This window comes from Carassius auratus, chromosome 24, assembly GCF_003368295.1.
Source record: "Carassius auratus strain Wakin chromosome 24, ASM336829v1, whole genome shotgun sequence".
In the NCBI taxonomy this organism is placed as follows: domain Eukaryota; kingdom Metazoa; phylum Chordata; class Actinopteri; order Cypriniformes; family Cyprinidae; genus Carassius; species Carassius auratus.
Genome location: NC_039266.1, coordinates 11,068,959 through 11,094,211, shown reverse-complemented (window position 1 = coordinate 11,094,211; position 25,253 = coordinate 11,068,959). Strand labels below are relative to the sequence as shown.

The window sequence follows — 25,253 nt, the reverse complement described above, 5'->3', positions numbered from 1 at the left end:
TCGATCGATCGAGCTTTTACCTTTGTGTCAAATCAGTTTTTGTTTGTGCTAGGCTTTTCTAGCCATTTATTATTTTCCCCTCTGAATCTATAATGGCCACAATTAAAATAAATATTTGAGTTATAAATCAAAGCGTGTGCGTGTGTGTGTGCGTGCGCTCGCTCGCGCGTGTGTGTGTAGCTGTCAGTCCGTCAGTCTGGCACAGCAGTGCGGATGAGCCGGATACGACAACTTTAGGCAATATAGCTGACAAAATTCACACCGAATTCAGACTCGGACACGTTCCGCACTCGGAATACTGGCTGCGGCTAAAAATAAACACCTTTTCGGGGCAGACAAACGACGGAGAAAGAAAGTGGGAGTGGGATTTTGCTTGAGATATATTTGAAGGGGTTGTTGGCTTAGCCTGACTGGGGTGAGTTAACGTTAGCATGCTAACGGAGCAGCGCTGCAGTGGATGTCACTCCACCCGCTCTGTTTTCTTAAAACTAAACTGACGTCGCTCGAATTGCATTTTATCCTTCATTTTCAGTGGTAACGGTCAGTGTTTTTTCTTTAAGCGAAGTGTTAGAAAAGCTCCCGAGGGGTGACTGCCTTGGCAGGCTAGCTAGTTAGCAAATAAGGAGGGCTTACTAATGAAGTATTAAGCAGCTTTTGCGGTTCACGGACGAGAACTTACAAATAATACGGATTTTTGCTTTGAACTTTAATGTTAAATGTAACAACAGACTGTTATAGCACATTTGGCGAGATATTCATCTGTCTAGCGATCTAATAGTTGAGTTGGTACAGCTAGCTGGCTGCGGTTAGCTACCAGAACGTTATGTCTAATGATATTTTACTAAGAGACAGTTAGGACCCCACTAGCTCAATTAAAACACTTGTCACTGTGTGATAGTTAATTTATTGTTATACAACAAACAATGGCCTCGGTTGGTAACACTGTCTCATCGTTTGCGAGCAAAACAAAAACGAAGAAGAAACACTTCGTGGCTCAAAAAGTGAAGCTGTTTCGTGCCAGCGACCCTCTCCTCAGTGTCCTCATGTGGGGAATAAACCACTCGGTGAGTCAAAATCTGCTCTCTATTTCTTTGTTGGTCTCCGTTATTGATCAGTGCATAAGAGTTAACGGGAAAAAAGAAGTGCAGCATTTCTTGCAACCGACAATTGGCACCATCTGTTGGGTACAGCCACTTCATGCCCATCAGAGCTCTGCTTTGATTGATTTTCTCTTGCCTAAGCTTTAGTTTAATGGACAACATTCTGTTTTGCTCCTAAAAACACTTGCAGTTGCATATTAATACGTTCATTATAACACCAGAACCAAACCTGTCAATGTTAAATAAAGAAATTTTCACTTAAGGTTATTGTGATTCTCGAAAAACTTATGCAAGTGTGATCATATTAATGGAAATTAGTGTAAAACCTTAATTTGAGGCGTATACGGTAATGGATCTTATTTGTAAGGCCTCTTTGTCCTTTTATGTGCATGCAAAGAGGTTGCAAAATAATACGTGTATGAGTAGTGGAGTTGTGGGTGAGTAATCGTTTCCTGTTGGAAGTTTTGGTTGCGAGATGATAAGCTTAGAGGTTTGCTGAGGCAAGACTCATCTCAGCTGACTGCTGACTGTTATTGCTTGCACCATTATCTTTCTTTGGAGAGGAAAGCCTTGCTGATGTGTTTCTCTTATAGGCAGTTCAATTGGGAGTGGTTCATATGCTTGTGGGTCTGTTTAACTGTACTTTGAGATGAAGACTGGCAGTGTTTTCTCTACAAATAACGCAATCATTCAGATTTAGATGGCTTTGTGTTTGTCCCTTTGGTTGTTCATTTATGTTTGGCTGTATTTTAGATGTTTCACTATGAATGAACTGTCACAGACCAAACATGCAACGCTCCTTTAATGTTCTACATGAAAATGTCTTAAAATGTCATTCTTTTAATGAGTTACAGCTTGTTTTCAGTTTCTTCTTTTTTCTACACTGTCTGGTGACATTTTCCAATGGTAGCTGTATTTAGTTGTCTGAGACATATTAAAGTTTTGTTACTTTCCAGTCACACGTTCTATCCTTAAGAGTCGTTTTCTGATTTATTTGTATATTTACAGTGGATAAATGTAGCCTACATGGATGGATGACATTTAAGAAAGTGTTCCAGTAGAAAAGGCATGAAAATAATGTAGCTGTTTGTATTGTACCCATACACTGTTGTGAAAACACATCCTCATTGTCCTTAGTCAAAAATAATTTCATCATAATTTTAATAACACTCTGAACATTTATGAAAAGATACCCGAAAATGCACATAAGCATATGTGTTTATATGAATGGAAATAATGATATTAGTGATTATTTCTGTTTATTCATCTAATATTGTATCTTTAATCGTGGATACTTTTTCCATGTTTTATTACTTTTGCCCTCATCTAACCTTTATTTGCATCAACAAAATATTAATTTTAATTTTAACAGGATTTATTATTATTGTTATTATTTAACTTATTGTACTTTGAAAAAATATTGTGTGACATAATTTTAAAGTAATTATTGACTAATATTTTTTATGGCCAGAATTATAATGTCGTTTCTTGTTAAAGTCACAATGTAGCAAAAGGTTTTTGGTAGGCATACACCAAAATGAAAATTCTTGGCTGAAGCCGAAACCGAATTAAATGTAACACTGAGCTGAAGGACGAATATCGAACATAGTTTCTCACATTTTTTTTTCCACCATTTCGCCAATTTTTTCTCAATTGGATAAATATATAGCCAAAATGTGCTTTAATAATATTTACTTAATACTGTTTTTTTTTTTTTTACATTCTAGCAGACATTATACTTATAAAACACAATTTAACGTAAAATTAATAAGTTAGTAAAAAATATATATATAACATTTTTGAGTCCCCCTTCTTAAATCTGGTATGTATTTTTTTACTATACAAATAAATGCAGCCTTGCTGAGTAGAAGAGAATTCTTTTAAAATATAAAAAAAAATTACAGATCCCGGTCTGAACACTATGTGTGAATGCTACAATAACTGTATTAATAGAGCTGTTGTAATTATTATTATTATCCTTATTATTTACTTTTTTATTTTATTTTACAGAACAAGAGTAAAATTACAAAAATAACGTTTATTAATGTTGATGGAGTTTTTGCTTTTCTCAACTTTTATTTTGGCAGAAATCCGCAGGAAGACCTCAGTGCTTCTTTTTGTTTAGCACATTAGATTTATAAATGATTCTCATTACCGTTTTGGGAAAACATTTGTTGCACGTATCGCATTGTCCATGCCTCGTAAAAGGTCAGAAAAATGTTACTAAGCAACTGACGAATAACTATTTCAGCACAGATTTTCCTTGCGCTTTGCACTTTGAACCCAGCCGCCGGGAGCTCGTGCAGTGCTGTTTAAATACATACAACTGGTTTGTATATTAGAAAACATTACATTCTGTAGTTTAATTGTTTAACGGGCATTTCGCGATTTCAGTCCTCATAAAGTAACCAGCAACAACCACCCCCTCTTCTCATGGAAGACATCCGATGCAGTGCTAAACAGTCTCTCGCTGTCGGTGCGTGTAATGATTTTTGCATATTTCTCAGATGGATTTAAATGCTTATACATTGTCGTCATGTTTGTTGCATTAGTTTGCATCACATTATTGTTCGGTACAATTTATTCTGTCTTTTTGCTTATTCCGTTATTATTAATTTTGGTAGCCGAAGATTCGGTGCACCCCTAGTTTTTGATTGATGGAGGCAGATCTGAATATTTCACTTGAATATTGAGTTATTACGTTGTAATAAACACTCATGTTTTGTTTGTCACTTTTCCGGTCACAAGCTCAAATCAGTGAGAAATACAAAAACTGTGCTAACGGAAAGAAAACAAATTAGCAAAGAAAATTAATTTAAGATTTGCTGATAATGTAGCATAATGAGAAATTTACTAGCAGTTTTTAAAAAAGGGTAAATGGTTTCTAGCACAGCAGAAGAGTTAAAAATAATAAACTAAAAATTTAAAGAAGAAATTAAATGCATGCATAGACAAATCATTAAAAAGATGCATTTACACTTTAATGTTTTTTTTTTACATTATTAAATCTCAGCCATTTGTTAGGTTGTTTTGCATTTTAACATCAACAGAGAGCTGTGGCGCCTTGTGTCATGGGTCAAAGCGGAGGTCAGGTCTTGGTCTTCCAGGGCTGGAATGGAATTGGAGAGAGGGGGAGGCCAAAACTCACAAGAGAGAAATGGAGAACAGATCCTTCCTTATCTGTGACAGCTCCATCAGTTAAAAGCATTGACCGCTGCTGACTGGAGCCAAGCAGCACTACTACATTTTGTTGACTGCAAGTGGACATTTAGTGTTGGAAATTTTAGATATCAAGCAACTCTGAGAGCATGTGGTCAAGAAAGTTAAGGGTGGAGTAGTTGGTGCAGCTCTCTGTGGTGCTTCCACTGCTAATGAATCATGCATGCAGCTGCAGGCCCTCGCTGAGCTCAAGACTACTAAACAGAAAAGCAGCAGCTCTTGACCACTAAGGACCACGATGCTTGAATTTGATTAGCAAACCAGTGAATGGGGAAAATAATGTAACCTTATTCTGTCTCATATCAAAGAGCACCTCAGCTTTTGTGTCCTCAAGCTGTCGGTTTTTGTGCGTCTGCTAAAGACTAATTTGTATATGCATTGAGATTACAATGAGAATTAATGCTAATAAGTCGGATATTCAGTTTAGATGATTATTAAACCAAACAGTGTGGGGAAGTGGTTGTTTTAGCCTCTCATGGCTGTTCCTCTACCCTCCCCTTTCTGTTTACTCCGTACAGGTCTTTACTCTCTCTTAATCTCTTTATCTCTTACTTTTCTCTTTGTTAAAGCCTCCGTGCTTCCCAGACTCTCCCGCCCTAACCAAGATTTGCTCTGTCTGTGTCTGGATTGCATAAGGAGTTTCTAAAAATACGCAAGATACAGCAGCCGATCTGTGGCACTGGGAAAATAGACACACCATTTTATTTTTAAACTGCCTGAGGCAAATGCTGATGATCTTTAAAGCTCAATCAGAACGCTTTGATTAGCAGTACATCTGTAGATCATTTTCCCATGCTCTTCTCAGTAAAATGCATTTCTGCCGAAGTGCGTGTGGGATGCTATTTGCCATTTACTTTGTCGCAGGTTCAAGAAAAAGAAATTTGCTAATCATCACGCTACTTCTTATCTGTGTAGCGATTTTAGTGTGTACTATAAGGAAAGATAAATCAAAACTAACAGCACATTCATTCATAGACATATTATTCACTTCTTTAGTCGCAAGGCTTGCCTAATGACGTCTAAACAAATTCAGTATTCCTAGGTTTGTTATTCATCTGAGGGCAGTACAGGTGATTGACCTGTGTAACGGATTTACCTCAACCTTGAGTAGTCAAAGATCAGCATGTGCCTTTTAATCCCACACATGCTGTCTTTAAAACAAACGTATAGATTGTGGGTGACGACTCTGTCTAAGCGCTTCAACAATCTATGTATTTTTAATACAATAATTCATGTTCCTCCTGTTGCTATGCATTTGGTGAAAAGCATTATGCTCGTGAGCAAATAGCAAGACATTTTTAAACACTGTCATTAATATAGCAGCGCAGTATCAGCGTTCACAGCTGATGAACTCTTATTTTAGAGTGTAAATGAAATGACTTTAATGCATGTGGGCAAACTATGAATAGCCTCATGGATGACCTTTAGGGTATTTTCCTTAGCCTTCCTCAAGAATTTGAATGAGAATTTGGTTAGATAAATTCCTTCCTGTTTTCCACAACACGTTTTCTTTGTGTTAAAGCCTAATAGGTTTTCTAAATGATGATGTCTGCTGATATTGATAATGTGTTAAAACGTTAGTTATTCTGTCATCATTTGCTCATCTTTAAATTCTAAAAAACTTTCTTCGGTCGAACACAATAAAAATGTCCATATTATAGTCAGTTGGGTTTAGATTTGCATTGGGCCCCACTGACTTTCATTATATGCTACTTTCATTATTAAAAATGTATTTTTTTGTGTTCTGCAGAAGATAGAAAGTCATACAGGTTTACACTGACGTGAGGGTGAGTAAATAATGACAGATTGTGTGAACTGTCCCTTTAAGGTAAATCTGTTTAATTCAGGGGTGCTCCGATTGATCAGCTACCGATCACTAGCCACCGATAATGGCTTTGGGATGATTGATCGGCGGTCTCTATAAAGGCCAATCTCAAAAAAATTATCTCAAGCTGATGACTCTGTCTGGCGCGAGAGAAATAAATGAAATGATGAACGTGAGGTACGGTTCAAATTTCTTCATTAAATAACTTATAAAGTAGCTAATTTGAAAACATTCTGTGAGAAATAATTTCACAAAGACGTGAGTGAATCACCGCGCACACTCTCTTTTTCTCTCAAAATGCACAAATAGCATCAAATCACGTCTGCACTATAATCTGCACAGTTAACACAGGAATTGTCACTTGCACAATCAAGGCAGTGTCGCATTGTCACTAAAGTTACATTTCTTTTTCATTCTTGCCAGTGTTTAAATCATTCAGCACTCGTGTGCTCTCCTGTAGACTGAGTGCTCATGCACACTCGCAGTGTGCGCACATAATGCCAGATTCACATTGCTCTGTTTACAGTGCGAATGCGGTGCATATTTTTTCCACGCTCATGTTAATGGATGAAAGTGTTAACTCTGCTCACAGTTGTGTTCCAGTCGCGGTGCGTCTGTAGCAGTGCAGAGATAGCACAGAGTCTATTTTTGCTGCTCTGCAAGAGAAGAATTACAGTAACAGCGCATTGTTTGAAATAAATATATATCCATCTAGAAGTAAATGCAAAAGTAAAAAGCACTGAATCTGTTTCTTATATTAATTGCGTATAAACATCTATGAAAGATTGTATTAGCTACTGTGCTGTGTAAAAAAGAATCGCAATGCTGAAAAAGCATTTTCAGTAGCAATGTTTGGATTTGAAATCAAAGTAATGACTAAATGTTGTGTCTCTAGTAAACAGCCACGGATCAGTTGCAGACTCCTGTGTGAAAGCACAGTGAGTTCCTGCTGCTTCTGCTCCGCTTACGTACCACACTTGGTCTGCATGCGCACTGCAAACGGAGTATGTGTGAACCTGGTGTAGGAGGCTACCTCACATACAGCTCACGAAATCAGGCTGTGCAACAATTGCATGATTGTAAAAACCTAGATGTAGTGCATGATCAAACATTTAGACAAATATATATTTTAAAAAATGTTTAAAAATTTTTGTAAAAAAAATCCCCCACTCCTTAAAATAGTCACTTAAGGAAGAATAAAAAAAATAAAAATAAAAAAAATGAAATTCAGTGAATAAAAGTCTAAACATGATCGGAGCACCATAGATTCATTTTTCTGAATATAATCTTAACCTATGTCAGATCTTACTGTTTATTTTGTTTTTCAACTCCTTGGCACATGCTATAAATGAAGGCATTGTTGATATCGAGGATGAAATACCAAACACCCCACTAGAACCGCTAGATATGACTGCACTGCTTCGAAACAAAGAGCTTTATAAACATCTGGTAGGAGGATGAGCATTCTCTGAGCTAGGCTTCCTGCTCTGATGGAGTGAAAGCTTGTCAGCTCAGTAGCGGAAAACCCGACTTCGCTACCATGGAGACAAACAGGAAGTGGTAGTGTGAAACTTGGCCGATGAGATGGTTGCACTGAGATAAGTGCTTAGTTCTCAAACAAATAAACCGTTGCTGGAGAATTGTTAAAAACCTAAAACATGGCATCAGTGTGAGTGGGAGTCTGTAGCAGTCGCTTAGGGAAGTTATTTGTATTTATATTCGTATGAGGGAACAAGCCGAGGAGATCCTGCGCAGCCGCCCCTGGCTTTGTTGAAAATGTTAGGCTGGATCCTCAAAAGATCTAGCATGTAGGTGGAAACTGGGACAGTGGAGTATGTTGTCTACTCCAGTTTCTCACAGTTTCTAATCTTGTGCAGTACAACCTCTCCAAAACTGCTCACTGGCTCACCGAGTAGAATTTATTGGATTAACGTTACAAGCGCTAATGGTTAGCTGTTTTTTGGAAGCTAAAGAAACATTTGTTTTAAATCTGTATCATGTTAAGTGCTTTTCATGTAATAGCATATAAATGATCTTGTAAAGTATATATATTTTTTCATTAATTCATTAAAAATTAGCCCATCCGATCTGTGTAAAATTAATTAAAATTTAAATTTAAACTGTTGTCATTTTCTAACCGTTATTTTGTTATAAACCTGTATGACTGACTTTCTTCTCTGGAACACAAAACAAAAATATATTTTCAGGATTTTTGATAACCGAACAGAATGATTGATTTCCACTGTATGGTCAATAAAACACATTCAAAATATCTTCTTTTGTTTTCGTTTTCAGTTTCAGTTTTGCATGTTATATTTTATTTTATTTCGGGTTTATTTCAACCATCATTAGAGTGAATGAAATGTTGAAATTGCATTTTGTTTGCTAAATACTTTACCTGATTTCGTTAATTGAAATAGTGAACTTATGAAAATATAAAAAATGTTTGATAGCAGACAAAAAAAATCACAGAAGTCACCCAAAAATGATTTATTGGGGGCATTTTTCCACATTCAGTGTAATCTTTGTCTTTAGCCCTAGTTATTCATGGACCAGATGTCAGATATAGGCCTACTGTGTTTAATAAAATAAGGAACATACATAGTTCCTTATTTGTCCACGTGGTACAGAGTCCTGAAAAGGCGTAGGTTTGGTTTCCAAAATAAGTTGTGGCTAGCTACTGAGAGGGCCCCCTGCCGTAGCTGACGGGGGTCACAGAGAGCAGTTTCCCTCTGTGCTCGCTGTTGCTCCACCATTGCCAGTAGACAGGCCTTAGTCCTCTCGAAAGCACAGCTCATACCTCATCCTGCTCGCACATGTTTCTGTAAGCGACTCTTACCTCTTAACCCTTCACATTACCGCTTAGCTTTAATTGCATTTCAAATAAACACTGCACTAATCCCATTCTACAGGGGCAAAAAACTGTGGTTTTACTGTGTCACTATGCCACGGTGTTTTAAATGTTATTTAAAACTAAAAGGTGTTGAGATGGAGATTTTTTGTCCCCTCTGCTTTCGGTTTGCACTCTTTTGGTTTGTGGGTGATTTAGTGTCATGTTCTCGTGGTGCCGAGCGGCTGCTTCTCTGGATGCTTGTATGTCGTCTGCAGCAGCGCTCTGCCTGTAGCTCTCTTGATCTGTGATAAATAGTGTTTACAACAGCCTGGCGGAGGCCCAAAGAGCAGTTCTGTTTCTTCTGGTCAGACAGCCCATCTATTATATAAAAAGGATGAACGGTTTGTGTCAGCACAATCTAGAGAAAAAAATAGTTTCAGTTTAAGTGATGAGTGGGCAAAAACTTTCATGAAATTTGTTTCCGTTCTACATAACGTTGGTTTCCTCATGTGACATTTAATTTCCTTGAACAGTACGAAAAAAGATTCATCATGTTTACCGTCCAAGCAAAGCATTTTTGTCTAAATCTACCTGATTGGCTTATGCTTGGTGTTACAAATAAAAATTAAACCTCTTAATGCGTAGTGCTATTAATAGCCTAATTTTCTGACCACAGCGTGAAAGACGAGCCTAACTCACGAAGCAGTAACTGCAGTACAGCCTCATCAGACATGCTTATGTCAGGAACAAGGTGTTTTAAAGGGTTTCAAGTGACCATGTTTAAAATGCCTGACTTCCTTTCACAATTTTCATTCTCGTAAAGGGCTTCAGTAACTCCGAGTCCGCTCTGATTGGCCTGAAGCTTTCTGACTGAGGGGGCAAAAAAAACTCCACTCACATCCTTTTTGTCAGAAATGAAGTGTAAAACTCATTGGAATGATAAAGGGATAGTTTACCCTAAAATGAAAAGAATGACATGAGGTTGAGTCATTAATGAAAGAAATTTCACTTTTGGGTGAACTATTCCTTTAAGGACTCTAGCAGGGCTGATTTAAAGGAATAGTTTACCCAGTAATGAACATTTACAATCCTTAAAGCCATCCAAGATGTAAATTGAGCTCTCATTCTGTTTACTTTTATTTGTCTTATCTTTATTTTAGAATTTAGATTAAACCTTAACCATTTACCATTTCACCATGAAAGAAAATATTAGCATCAATCATGAATTTTATATTTTAAAACAAGCTAATTATACACAAAGGAAGCTAAATAACGGTCTCTTCTTGGATGTCACATGTCATGTAGATGGTGACATGCAGAACAAATGAGATATAATCACATTTCCTCAAACTACGAAGAAAACAGACATTCTGCCTCCTATACAGTAGGTAGCACTGCTTACCAACAGTGAACTAGGCTCTAAGACACCCTTCAACTCCAGAAGCCTGGCATTTGATCAGCCAATAGGAAAGTCTCTTGAGACCTCAGTGCTCTGTGTTCTCTGAGGGATTACATCGCAGTGGGTCGATGCAAAATATTGTGACTGACAGGCAGAGAGCCCTTAAATGTAGCTTCTTTGACCTTTGACTGCTGTTATAATGTATTTTCAGTGGAAGTGAAGCAATTAGCTGTAACTTTCTCTTTGATTAAAATTGGTATTTCAAACTGATTAGATCTAATTATGTTAGATCCTAAATGAATGTTATCTTCTGTGAATGGCAGATATCACATCACAATTTGGTTGCAAAATTGTTCATGTTCTCATGTACTGTTCATGCATTTATTTTTTGGATTTATTTATAAATCCTCTAATCAGCGGTAAATTCCCCCAGGTGCGTGATTTCACAGAGCAGCAGTTACTACACAGAGCCGTTGTTAACTGAGAAGATGCGCAAATAAATGCTGAAAATGAACATGGATTTGCGCATCTTCTCAATTAACAATGGCTCCGTGTAGTAGCAGCTGCTCTATGTGAAATCACGCATCGGAGCAGCCCTAATTTTATGATTTAAAAATTTACATATTTACAGGAATGTGCAATATATTAGTACTCCAATTATTTACCAACATGATTGATACTATACATGTTCTTACTGTACGTTATTATTTTGTGATGCTCAAATTCACTGTATCATTTAATGCTATATATATATATATATATATATATATATATATATATATATCTTTACCAGTATATGCTCTCTTAAAATTAATCTTTAAAAAACAGTTACAGTAAATACTGTTAGGTTTAATCTTTAGCAAATCATATTCATTGTTGTTAAGGTATGTTATAATGTTGCGATGGTTAAATTCATTTGTAGCATTTAAGATGATAGACTTTAGTTCTTAGTCTTTTATTTATAACGTATTTACAAAATAGCATCAAATTTGAATGTCCCCCACTTATCAGCCACATTTTTAATTTCAATGCAACCTTACTTATTTGTAGTTTTCCTACACTTCATATTTATTATTTACTGCTCTGAGGATTGTCTGTTGCTGCAGAGTGTCAAACATCTTTGATCTCCCATGGTGCTTCATGCCTGTTTGATTGCTCATAATTACCCTGGTGCATGCACATCCTCAAACAAACAGATATATCACAGTAATTAAGGCCTTCTGCAGTCCTCTTGAGTTTAGTTAGCGCTATTGTTATTTATTTATTTCTTAATAGAGGGAAAGAACCTATGAGTCACCAGATCTTTTTGTTGGAATGAAAACTGTCCACAGCAGTTTTAAATTCCCACTTCTCTTGGTATAGCAGTAATTTCCATTATTACAGTTTTATTACAAAAATGCTCTAGTGTTGTTTTCATAAGAGCAAACTGTGCAAAGCAGGAACTGATGACTGTTGAATGTAGCACATTGTTTCAGACCCTGACCGGAGCAAAGTAGAGCATTGTGCCACAGAGATATCGCCCTCTGATGAGCAGAACACATCACTCACACTCATGGCTTTCTGTGCCCAGCACATCTCAGCACCTCCTGTTTGTGTGCTTTGATTGGTTCAGTGTCACAAAAATAATTATGTTCATCACAAAAGCGTGTGGTTGCTGTAGCTGTTAACCAGTATAAGTACATCTGATTGGCACAAGTCTTTGAAGTGTTGGAATTATGTTGCTTATTGGTAGCCTGACAGGCAATTGAGTCTTGTAGGTGGATTTTTAGTAAATGTTCTTTCAAATAATTAAATTAGGGTATTTATTTTCAACATATTTGTACATTTCATTTGCTATTATTAAATTGTGTTAAATGTATATTTACATAGGCCACCTTGCTCTCAAGACATTGGTGTTTGTCACACGTTTATATGCCTGTATTGGGTGACCACTACATTTGACTCCCATTTAAAGACCTGGACCCTGAGCAAGTAACCAGTAACTGAATCTCTCTCCTCTTTCTCTCTCCTTCTCTCTAGATAAACGAGTTGAGCCATGTTCAGATCCCCATCATGCTAATGCCTGATGACTTCAAAGCCTACTCGAAGATTAAGGTGGACAACCACCTTTTCAACAAGTGAGTTCTTCTCAAGGTTTTCCCCATTCCCAACTGTTATGTTCCAACATATTTTAATCTTTGAATCATGTTAGAGAGGTGAATCTTATGAAATCTGTCAAGAACATGTCTGAATTAGATTTCATTTAAAAAGACTGTGTTTTACTCGCCCTCAAGCTATCCTAGGTGTATATGTCTTTTTTTTTTCTTTCAGACGAATCCAATCTGAGTTATATAAAAAATTGTCCTGGCTCTTTTAAAGCTGCGGTAGGGAACTTTTGACGCTCTAGCGGTTAATAAACAGAACTGCTTGCGTCTTGCGGAAGAACATCATAGCCGGAACTACTTCTCTCTGTTTATGTCTATGAAGAATCACAAAGGTACTGGGTTACTCCGCCGCGGTACCCCCGAAGCAATCTAAAATAGTCCGAATATAAACACTTATTATAGGTGCACCCTAGTGATTCAGGAAAAGCCAAAAACACGGTTTGGAAAATTGATTCATAGTGTACTCGCTTATTATATACATTTTTCTACATATTGAACACAAACAAAGTTACGGACCGCAGCTCTGATTGGTTGTTTTTTACCGGGAGCGATGGAGTTTCTGCAAATGGCAATAGGACCACTGGGAGGAGCCAGAGGAGCTTGATTTTTTTTCACAGCTTATCTGTCTCATATTCTACTGGCAGGACATAATGACATGTTTAATAAATATGTAAAAAATATTTTTTTTACAAAAGTTCCCTACAGCACCTTTAAACTCTATCATTGTAGTGGTTGGGTGTCCAAAACACGTTAAGTAAAGTGCGCGCATCCGTAATAAAACATGCCTCACACGGCTCTGGGGGGTTGATGAAAGCCTCCTGTAGTGAATCCATGCATTTTTTTGTCAGAAAAATATCCACATTTCAAATGTTATAAAAACTTATAAAATCCTTCTGTCATAAACGGAAGCAGTTCTGGTGGATGACGTAGGACGTCGCCATTGTGTGAATAGTGACGAACGCGGAGGGAGAACAAAACAAAATGCCAGTCATAATTAGAAGTACAAAACGAGGATTTGTAAAGAAAAATGTCTGAGGATTTCTGTACTAGCCAAGAGGAGACTTTTCCTTGGCAAAAGTTAGGAAACTTTGCCTCCTTAAACAAACTCGCGAGAGTAGCATATCTCCGAGGTGCGTGAGTGATGCGTACATCCTACGTCATCCACCGGAACACTTTCGCATACTACATTCATAAGGATATTTTTCTTAGTGAAACGCAAGAATTCGTTACAAGAGGCCTTTATTCGAGCTGTGTGAGGCATGGCTTATTATGGATGCGCGCACTTTATTTAACATGTTTTGAGTTTTTGTAACCGTTGAACAGAAACACCCGCCCACTACAGTGATAGAGCTTAGAAGAGCCAGGACAATTTTTTATTAAACTCCAATTGGATTCGTCTGAAAGAATAAAGTCATATACACCTAGGATGCCTTGAGGGTCAGTTAAACAGAGGCTGATATTCATTTTTGGGTGAACTAACCTTTTAAGTTAGAAGTAAAAAATGTTGGTAGGACACAGTAGCATTTAATTTAAACCAAGTTTAGACTTAAAGCAAAAAAGCATGGTTAATAATTAACCAACAGACTTTTCTTTGTGAGATTTAACCAGACAATTCTCGAGATGTTTCTTCGCTTTTATGCTTTTTCTTCTTTGCTTTTCAGAGAGAATATGCCAAGCCATTTTAAGTTTAAAGAGTATTGCCCTCTTGTTTTCCGGAATTTGAGAGAGAGGTTCAGCATCGATGACCAGGACTTCCAGGTAGGCTTTGTGAAAGAGAGAAGAAATGATCCAAGGTGTCGCATTCAATGTGTCTTAAAACCACAGCAAATTACTGCAGTTGAACCACGCAAAACACCAGTGTACTCACTACTAAACAATGCAGTCTCTGTGAGAAAAGCCCATGATTACCAAGAGGTAATTTAGTCATTAACCACTCAATTTGCTGTCGTAATGAAGACCATTATTCCCCATAATAACACCGTAATGTCAGAGCTGTCCTTGCATCCTTCAACCTCCCACGAACGTTCTTAATTCCCCTTATATTCTTTTCCTTATATCCCTTTCATGGAAGAAAATACCTTTTTTAGCAAGAATAGTCGCAATCAATGTGCAATAAATGGAAAGGCTCTTCTCAACATTTCTTATTTTGGATAATGAGGAAGATTTGCCTTTGCTCCTGTAATCAGAAAACGCTAAGGGCCTTGGTTAGAGCTCCCTGTCTGCTTATGTGGTTTTAAAAGGCATTAAGTCGACCCTTCACATGCGCAAAAACATCAGCTTCCCAGAATGTGCTGCTTATTTTATGGTCTTGATTAGAGATGTTCAATATGAGCTGTTTACCTCAGGTATACCGTTGTATTGGCTTCCTGTGTTATACATCAGAGAAGAATGAAACCACCATTGCACTAAGACAAGCTAGCAGAAAGAGTTTTGCAAATTTAGAAGTGTGTTTAACAACTCTGTATTTTCTAAATAGACTAGTCAGTGTGAAGGAGGCCCTTTGTCAGGGGGCTGATGCTCACTTGTACGCCTCAGAAAACTTCCAACGGAGCCACAAGATGACTTAAAACGAACATTGAAGTGCAAAAGTTGGGTTCCAGAAGTAAAAAAGAAAGTCATTTTCTTTATAGTCATATTGGTTTTTTTTTTTTTATAAAACTTTAAAGATGTACTTGTTGTGAGCTCCGGGATTGTGAATCAGTTCTATGCTTTTGTTGAAACCATCTGTTCACATAATTTCAGCTAATTTTCAAGTTTGACTGTTGAAGACTAGTCATTTGTAATTTGATTCTGTCATTCCAATGATTCATGGGATTGTAGTTCCGTAAGACCTTCTTTCATTTTCGGAGCACAAATTATATTTTTGATAAAATCCAAGACCTCTCTGACCCTCCATAGACCACAAGAGAAACTTCCACGGTCAAGGCACAGAAATGTAGCAAGGATATTGGTAAAATAGTGAATGTGGCATCAGGAGTTCAGCCATAAGTTTACAAAGCTGCGAGAATACTTTTTGTGCGCAAAGAAAAAAAAACACTTTATTTAACAATTCTTCTCCTCATCCCGTCTGCAGTGACGTATCACGACGCATGCACACATCCAGTTCATGTAAACAACGCATGCACATTGCGCTGCTGCTTAACGTACCACGTGATACAAACCTTCAGTTCTTTTACTTCAATGAAAGTTTAACAATTTTGTGCACTTTTTTTATAAAAGATCAAAAAGGATTAATGATGCAGATTTATTTTTACAGCCGCCTTTGCTCGTATTTATCAAAGGTGTCAATATTAGTGGGAGGCACTGTATGAGGTAATATCATTTTAAAAGTATAGTTATTGTAACGGTCAAAGTCATGTAAATGAATCAAATCTTATTATGCATTTTTTCTAGATATGCTATGTTTAAAATATTTTATAAAGGTTTATAGAAACTGAAAAATATTTTTTAATCCTTTTCTTTGATCCTAGTTAATTACTACTGGAAGGACCCTGGAATATGATTGTGGAGTCAATAACAGCCATTAAAAAGAAAAGGTTGAAAACCCGTCCTATATAATTATGCTAGTTTAGGACTGCTTTTCATGTTGGTCATAAGTGGGCGGTACTTGGGACTGGACGTTAAGCCACAAGTCAAATATCTACCTGTATAACAAAGCTGTTTTGTAATCGTGATCTAGCGTAATACTGCTATGACTTCCTAGAGTTGTGGTTCCTCAGTCCACCCTGCATCTTCTGCCTCATCATCACTATTTTCAGCCCATCTGTGCACACACTTCCCTGCGGAACAAGCCGTCGGCTGAACAGCTACAAGCCCTAACCTGCATGACTCAGCCTGTGAAACCTTTAGACATTTCACATCCTGCTTTTGGTTTTGTGTTTAATGGCTAAACTTGATGAATATAAATCCAAGCACATGTAGAAAGAGGCTCTGATACTCAGACCGAGGGAGGTGGTAGGGAAACGTGTGGGTGTTTATGAGTTTGAGGTAGCAGACCTTGGGAATGTATGTAGAGTGGTTCGAGCTGCTCTGTGCAGCTGTGTCCTTCACTCACCCTCACGGAGCAGAGACCCTCCGGTCCTTTCAAGTGCACCATGCGTCCACCGTTTTTTTTTTTTTTTTGTATATATAACTGGAACAGACACAAGGGCAGACCACTTCAGTCGGTGAGGGAAAATGGTTGGATATTGCAGAGTGTTTTAATGTCAGTGGTCATGTGTTTGTGGGCAGGGCAATTATAGTAGTGATTTGCACACCAGATCACCAGAAACATACATGCCCTTTTCTGTATTTTTGATGTAGCCTTGGTGAGCTTTAGCTACTTCTTTCAAAAACATGAAAAGAAACCTCACGCCTTTAAACAGTAGTGCATGATATTTGTAAATGAAATCATTTCATTTCAGATATAATATATATAGTGGCTCTGCAACACAACAAATGTCCCCCATCGACAGTATTGATAGGAATTTAGTTTTGTTGCATTGGACTAGCCAAATTGAGTGATTTCCTGAATAATGACATTGGATTGAAACCGGCAGGTTCAAGGGGCTGATTTTCTGGCTCAAAACAGCCTTTTACATTAGCTTGTGTAACATTGCCACCATTTTTGTGTGTGCTAAGACCTCTTTCCTATGTGTGTTGGCAGAACTCTTTGACCCGCAGCGCGCCCCTCGTCAGTGAAGCTCAGGGCCGTAGTGGTGCTCGCTTCCACACCTCCTACGACAAGAGGTACGTCATCAAAACCATAAGCAGCGAGGACGTGGCCGAGATGCACAACATCCTCAAAAAGTACCACCAGGTGCGAACAAGCTCCTTCATTCTCCATGTTTTCCCAATCATTTGTCCATTGACATGCACATTTCTTGTGAGCCAGGTATAATGTCTTTTTAATGTCTTTTTTTCACTGCAGTATATTGTGGAATGTCATGGTACCACACTCCTGCCACAGTTTCTAGGCATGTACCGCCTCACTGTAGATGGAGATGAGACTTATATGATAGTCACACGCAACGTTTTCAGCCACCGGTTGTCTGTGTATAAGAAATATGACCTGAAGGTAAGGATTATGAAAAAAGACTGGCCAAGTCAAACCAGACGACGGTTATGATATGCTTTGACATGTTCCAATTTTTCTTCTCTGTAGGGATCTACTGTTGCCAGAGAGGCAAGTGACAAAGAAAAGGTCAGTTTCACCCCCACTAATCTGATCTGAATGTTTTCAGTTTGGACTTTTTCAATCTTTTTCATTGGTGTTTAGAGTGTGTTGTATGTCAGGTCATTGTATGGAGATGGTTCTTTCTGTAGTGGCTAATCATCTGTCTCTTCAAGCACCTTAATTTAGTGTGAAACAGAGAGTGAGGCGTGCTGGTTTTAGAGCGTCTGTGTGATTATCGGGTGCACAGATGTAGATCTATCCTATACTTAGAGTGTCAAGGTGAAGCAGAGTCCATGGTGCTTTTTTAAGCTTTGGAGATTAAAGCAAGAGGCTGGAAGCTTCAGTAGCATCAACACTGGCACTGAAAATAAAACAGGGTTTAATGGCAGTGGATGGGCTGGGCGCCTGTCATGAGGCACTAGAACTCAACAAAGAAGAAATATGAAAGTTAGCTATGTATCCTTGTAATTTCACATGTCTGTCTATAACTAGGCATTATTTAGCATTGTCGTGCATGGTGTATTCAAAGAGAAATTTCTCACATTTTCTCCATTCATAGAAGCATACAGAAACAAAAAGTCCCCATCTTTGAACAACAGCACGCAAGTTTTTGGGGAAACACTTGTTTAGTGTATTTTTTTGTTGTTGCTGTCCACAAATCCCCCCCTCTGCTGATATTACACTTCAAAAATAAATGTAAAAAAGTGAGAAACATTATAAAAACTCACACTAAATTATGTAATGAAATATTATCAATTATTGTCTACAATCAATTAAATGGAATATTTTAAACATTTTTTATAATATATGTTCAGAAAGCTTGTCTTATGACACTATTTTGCATCAAATGTATCTTGTCGTTAATGATTTGTAGACATTTCTGCTGAAAAACTAGACCAAAATGCTGATTGGAGACATTATTTGTTAAAATGATTGTGCAGCACCATCTCTCATCTGTCACACAGATTTACTGTCAATATAAAATCCAATGTCTGAATAAATGTTGAGCCTGTTGCTGTCCTGTTACAGGCCAAAGCAAAACAATAGAGGAGTAGAAATAAAAGTTACATTTCTTCATATGCTCTGTTAGTTTTCTAAGAATAGCCTTTTTTTGTTTTTTAAGTGTGCCTGTACATGTATTGGTACAAATTTGGACTTTGAAGTAGCTTTCTCAGAGTTATTTGCGACTCAAATATTTATGGGTTCTGGTTTTGCTTAAATGTGTAACTTTATTATTCTCACAATGACTTGTATCGAGATAATTTTATGAAGTTTACAGCCACAAATACTTTTTCACTTAAATGCAAGTTAAACCCTCTTGTAAAACAAGCTTGAGCCGTTGCTCAGGTTTGGAGTTCTCATCTCAAGCCAAGTATTCTGGCAGTTACCCTAGGAACGGTTTTTAACTAGGTTTTGTTTGTTTGTCTGTTGTTTTAGAGGCTATGGTTAAAAGTAGATTTAAATATTTTTCTTTCTTCTGCTATTTTCATGTTTTCCATTAGAAGCTGTCAAAGCATTAAGAAATAAGCAAAGGAACTATCATTTGATTCAGTCGTCCAGCAGGTTAAAAATGTCTCCTTTTACTCATTCCTGCCCACAGTCTTAGAGAGAAATGGTACAAAAGTACGAACTGTCACTAAGGTAAAAAAGCTAGAAGTTACACCTTTGTACCTTATTTACCCATAAATGGAACATATTGATACTTTAAAGGTATATTTCAGGTGGCATTTACAAGTCATTTTATTTTTTTAATGTGACATGTCTGAATGAGTAAAAATAGGCTCTTTGACAGGTGTTTGGAAGGCAGGGGTTAAACAATTAAGATTGTGCATGAATCTTTAATGGATGCAAACCATTTAATCAATGCCCTCCCATAGATGTCTGTTCACTTACAGTGCTTTTCCTCAACCAGTGCACTTCAACCCATTAACAGGGCACACTTGGCTATCTATGCTCTAGATTTCACAATAAGATGATACTGTAGGTGCATGTTTGCTTTTGAAAGTTGGGAAATCTGCAAATAGTAGAGGTTGTTAAAGTCCATTAATAAAGTTTTTACTGGAGCCTGGAGCAAGGATACCAAATAAGCTCATTACGCAGAATTGCTGGAGTCGGATCATTCTGGAGGTTTACATCACCCCAGAGAAAATATTTTCACCTGCGTTCCTTTTCAATAGTTCGAGCGAGCCGTAAAAATGTATTAGCGAGTAATTACTTACAGCTGAGTTCATGTTGAGTTTTTTGTGATGTCACTGCAGTGTCATTAACACTGTATATGAAAGCTGATTTCATTTGTAGGCCGTTCTGAATATCTCTAAACACAAATGTAGATCAGCAGCTAGTTGAGCTGTTTTTGAGGGTCCCTTGACACTACATGCAGCTGAAAATGCCAAACAGGCTTTTTCGAATGAATCTAGAGCGCCCCCTGCTGCGCCGTGTGATATTACGTGACATGATCAGCACATCAGGACCTGAATTCATTTTAATGTTAATGATCAACCTCTTTTGAAGCTCTTAAATGCGTCTGCAAGCATAAGTAAGCTTCTTTAACACACTAAAGTTGCTTCCCTCTTTTCCACCAGGCTAAAGAACTCCCCACGTTCAAAGATAATGACTTCATCAACGATGGACAGAAAATATACATCGATGAAGAGAGTAAGAAAACCTTCCTCGATAAGCTACGAAAGGACGTGGAGGTAAATGATTTAGAAGAATTTGCTTTTCCACTCTGCCCGCTATGGATATAATGACTCATTTATCTTGAAGACTCACTTTGTCACGTCCTCTTTCTCTCTACTATCAATCTGTTGTTTTTCCTCCCTTGTCTCTGTGTCTAGTTCCTTGCCTTACTGAAGTTGATGGACTACAGTCTACTGGTGGGGATCCATGATGTGGAAAGGGCAGAACAAGAGGAGGTGGAGAGTGAAGATAATGAAGGAGAAGAGGAAGGAGAGAGTGATGGAGGCATTATCGGCACTCCTCCTGACAGTCCCAGTAACACTCTGGACAGCGCTAAACCACTCTCCCCGGGAGACTTCGACCCAAGTATTGACGTCTATGCCATCAAAAGCCATGACAGTGAGTGGGGCAGGAAGCATATGTGCTGTCTTTTTGAAATGGGTTCTGTGCATATATATCACTGTATATGATAAATACTCTTTTGAACATATATATATATATATATATATATATATATATATATATATATATATATATATACATACACTATATCCCAAACCTTAAAGTCAGCATGAAATCAAAATTGGCCCCTTTTCCTCTTTTAATGGATGACCCTGTGGTTCACTGTGAACAATTCACCCATGCATTATATTCTTAAAATAAAAGGGTTTATTAAAATTTAATAAGTTTCCTCTTTGGATGATGTCATCAAGAGAGGTAGGTGGTGAAATCATTTAAATAGTCAAACATTCCATTCTGCCTACATTCTGGTACGTAATGGGCACCTTCCACAATCCACTCAATTCTTGACCCATCCTACTCTTTCTGCAATATGTCACATTTCATGTTCTGTTTCCATAAATGATGAATGTAACTTTTTTTTTTTTTTCCTCCAGATTCTCCCAGAAAGGAGGTCTATTTTATGGCTGTTATTGACATCCTGCAGCATTATGATGCCAAGAAAAGGGCCGCTCATGCAGCCAAGACAGTAAAGCATGGGGTGAGTTCTTCGACACTTACATTTTAGAATATTCCGAGTTGTATCACTGTAAAATTATACATACTATATACTAAAAATACAACTTATTACCGTGTATATAGTTCTTCAGATAACTTCAATATATAACTTCAATGTACTTGAACTACCAAAATCAGCTTTTTACTTTACAAAGTGTACCAGTTACTACAATAATAATGCAGGCAGTAAAACAGAATGCCACATGATGACTATGACCAATAGTCACGTGTAGGCGGTGCACAGCGTCCACACACTCAAAGACAGGGAATTTAAAAATAATGCAATTAACATAAACTAAATAAACAGAAAATGTAACACGAAACACTCATGTACATGACTTTTAACAAAAATATGAAGAAACTATTTTAATTAAATGTAATCATGTGTGATGTGTCCTACAGGGACTTCTTGGCTTGTCTTATCACTGTTCAACATAAATTCTATAACATTTTGTAATTTTTACTTCCAAAAAACACACTTTTTATTATCTTTGTGATGTTAAACCATATGCACAGTATATGGTTAATTTAAAAAAAAAAAAAAAAATTCCAAAAAACATTCAAACTTTTTTGTCAGTCTATAGTTGGATAGAAGAAACATGATGAAATAATAATAAAAAAAACTTCTAAAATTACCACAACATTTTTTTTCACTTATTCCAGGAGTACAGTACAGAGAGCAGCTTAGCGTATCTCTCCCAAGCATCTCATTCTTCATTTATGCTCTAAAGTGTATGCATGACTGAAACCTTTTATAGCTTTTATCAAGGCATCCACCTCATGCTTTTTTCATCTTAGGCTGGAGCAGAGATTTCCACCGTGAACCCGGAGCAGTACTCGAAGAGATTCTATGATTTCATCACTACCATTCTGCCCTAGTCTGAGGCAGCTGAGCTGAGCCCACGGGGGTGAGGAGGGACGCAGCAGAGGGGTGTTGAACTCTCTCGCCCGCTCTGCCACGGACACCCATACAGCAGCTACAACAACCATTCGTTTACATTTTGATTTTCCTCTTTCTGTTTTGTGGGACCATGAGAGAGTAATGGAAAAGGACAACAGTTATAACTTTTTGGGGGGGATAGGGCTTTTTACTGCTTTCTTATGCATGCCCCTTAATCTTGTTTGTTCCATTTGATATTTTTCTTGCCTTTTAAAGCGGAAGAGGATTGAAAGAGGAAAGAGAGCTCATGTGTTGGTATGTGGCTCAGTAGAATTAGGTCTCTGAAAAAAAAAAAGAGAGGGAAACACAACTTTTCAATCGCTCTCATACTGAATCGTTCATCAGATCTCTAGCCGAACTCACTTCACGCAACCCTTGGCTGCCCGCTCTGCTTTACTCCACTGGGGTCAACAGCTTCGCAGAAAGGCACTTGACACCACAGCACCTGCTAACTCTCCTTACTCGCGCGGTCCTCTTCATTCTCTGGACAGACTAACTAGAAACGCTCTTTGAGCCATTTACAAAAGGAGGACCCTAACTTGCCTTGTGTGGACAGACAGCTGAATCTGACTGTTTTGCATGTTCCTTCAGTGTTCTGAGGTCAACGCATTTGAAACAGTGGTGAAGATTCCGGTAGGTATGTTTTTCATTTCTTTTTTTTTAGGTATGTTTTGCAGCGACTTGACAGGAGGGAGAATGAAGACACTGAGGCAGCAGAATCAGTGGTTTCTCTTCAGTCATCAGTGAAATCTGTTACATTAGTGATTCAGTTGCCATCCGCACCTTAAACTGTTGCACTTTTTATTAGGATCACTCGGTCTGTTACAAGCTGCAACGATAGCACTATGAGGCACAGTTCAACGCAGCCTTGCCGTTTCATGTGTTCTCACGCATACGCTTGTTCTCAACAGACAAAACATAGTTTACCTCTTGCATCGTACCAGACACACCGATTTGTGTTGTTTCAGTATTCCAAGGAGGTTGTGGGGAAGGGGTGCTTTGTTGTATTTTTTTATTTTTTTCTTATTCATTCTAAAACATGACATTGTGTATATGTCTCGTGCGTTTTGATCGAAATTCTTTTGAACATTCAAATTGGCAGCAAAATAGATAAAATATTGTATATTTTGCACATGATGAATGGAACCAAAATGTTCACGGAATCCTGTTGGTTCAAGCAGTGGTTTTACAAGGGAAACATAATACCTGTAACAGAGGAGAATACTTTTGTAAATGGCATTGAATTAGAAGCAGGTAATATGACTTAACATTTGTTTAAATTTTCTAATTCAAAAAAAAAAAGAAAAAAAAAAAGAGGCCTCATCCTATGTTGTGTAGACTTTTTGATCACTTGCACATATTTCAATCCACCAGAATTTTAAAGCACCACTCCGTGATTCGGTAAAAGTGTTCTGATAAATGAAGAATGTTACTGTTTTAAATCATACAACACAAGTACTGTGTAAAAAAAAAAGAAAGGAAAAAGATGCATGTAGCATTATTTTTAGTGTTCAGTCTGGTTTAGTCCAGAGATGGTGTATATTCCATGCTTGGTCATGTGTTCTAAACCCCCCCCCAGGTCTATTTTTTAAAGATAGTCCCATACCTGCTTTATACTGTGTTTTCAATGTATATACACTGTGCAAGAGTCGTGCCTTTTTACTCCAAATTATTTAATTCCTTATTTTTTAATCTTTTTTTCCTCCCCTCCGAACAGAAGTAAAATATTATTTTCTAATAGACTGGTTGTCGAAAACAAAACAAATGTTTTTTTTGTTTGTTTTTTTGGTGTTTTTGATGTTTCAAAATGTGCTGTTGCTTCATACGGATAAAAGACATTGCATTTTCTGTTCACAACAACACAACACTGAAAAGGTCACAATTTCTCCTTGACTGGCTAATTCTATGTGCAGAGCCTTTTGGACAAGAGTGTGCATTGTGAATTTGTTGATATGAGTAGGTGTGGCTCTTGTTATAGTGTTTATTGTAAATTGTGTTCAGGCTTTCTCCATGCATTTTTATCTGGAAGTATTATCCAGCACCAACGTTACAGCGTCCTTGGTTAGTGTTTCATTTTCTTAATAAACTGAGCGCTGCTTGTGCCCTTGGGAAACCGTTGCACAATGGGAAAAGAAGCATTTTTTTTTATTGTTCTCATTGGGATGAAAACACACCGTGGTCTTATTGGATGTAATATTCACAACAACAACAAAAAAAAAACGCACCATGGGCATGACAAAAGAGACTGTTTTAGCGGCAGACTTTGAAAGTGTCATCAGAGCATCGCTTCAACTTCTGATTCTGGATTGACACGCAGCGATATATAGGCTATGTGAATTTCACTAAATGTGGAAAGTGCTACAGTTAGATACAGCTTCACTTCACGCCTTCTTAAAAAAAGCCCTCTACCATGTTCTTCATTTGCCAAAAGCATTTTTGCTCAATGTGTTCTTTGATGGATAACTCATCACATAAGCTTTGGGGGGAAAATGTAATGAAGGTTACTTTTAGCAATTTGATTTTTATTTTCTAAACATTTCTGAATGGCGCGAACGGATGGATTTTTATTTGAATGTGCAGGTTTACACGCTTACTGAAAAAAGAATCCCCTCATTTGTGACTGTTTTAATCTAGATAGTGAAGGTAATAGAAGTGATGGGGAAGCGCTGGTTATCTGCATCACACTCACAGATTTGAGAATAAAAGGAGAGTAACCAAAGGGGAGGCAGTCTCATGTGTTCTGATGTAAACCGATATACACTCCATTCCATAAGCATTGCTCAAAACAATAAAGCACTTTGTCTGCAGGTACAACGTCTCGTCATGTTTTCTGCACTTTTAATAATGTTTATATGGTCTTTTCTGAGTCACGCAGAGAATTGGTTTTCATTTTATAAACGCTTAAGCAGTAGAATGCATGCCATTTTACAGTTTTCTCCGTT

The 25,253-nt window shown here is 37.5% G+C and overlaps 1 protein-coding gene across 1 annotated transcript; it reads left to right on the top strand.

Annotated features, from left to right (window-relative positions):
• The first annotated feature begins 173 nt into the window (after nt 1-173).
• On the top strand, nt 174-25,122 carry pip4k2aa (phosphatidylinositol-5-phosphate 4-kinase, type II, alpha a). The gene is made up of 10 exons (XM_026201005.1): nt 174-1,064; nt 12,396-12,493; nt 14,182-14,278; nt 17,166-17,318; nt 17,430-17,576; nt 17,664-17,702; nt 20,258-20,371; nt 20,513-20,753; nt 21,251-21,354; nt 22,170-25,122. The coding sequence occupies exons 1-10, from the start codon at nt 924-926 to the stop codon at nt 22,248-22,250; spliced, it is 1,215 nt and encodes a 404-aa protein (XP_026056790.1). The 5' UTR covers nt 174-923; the 3' UTR covers nt 22,251-25,122.
• Nucleotides 25,123-25,253: the final 131 nt, after the last annotated feature.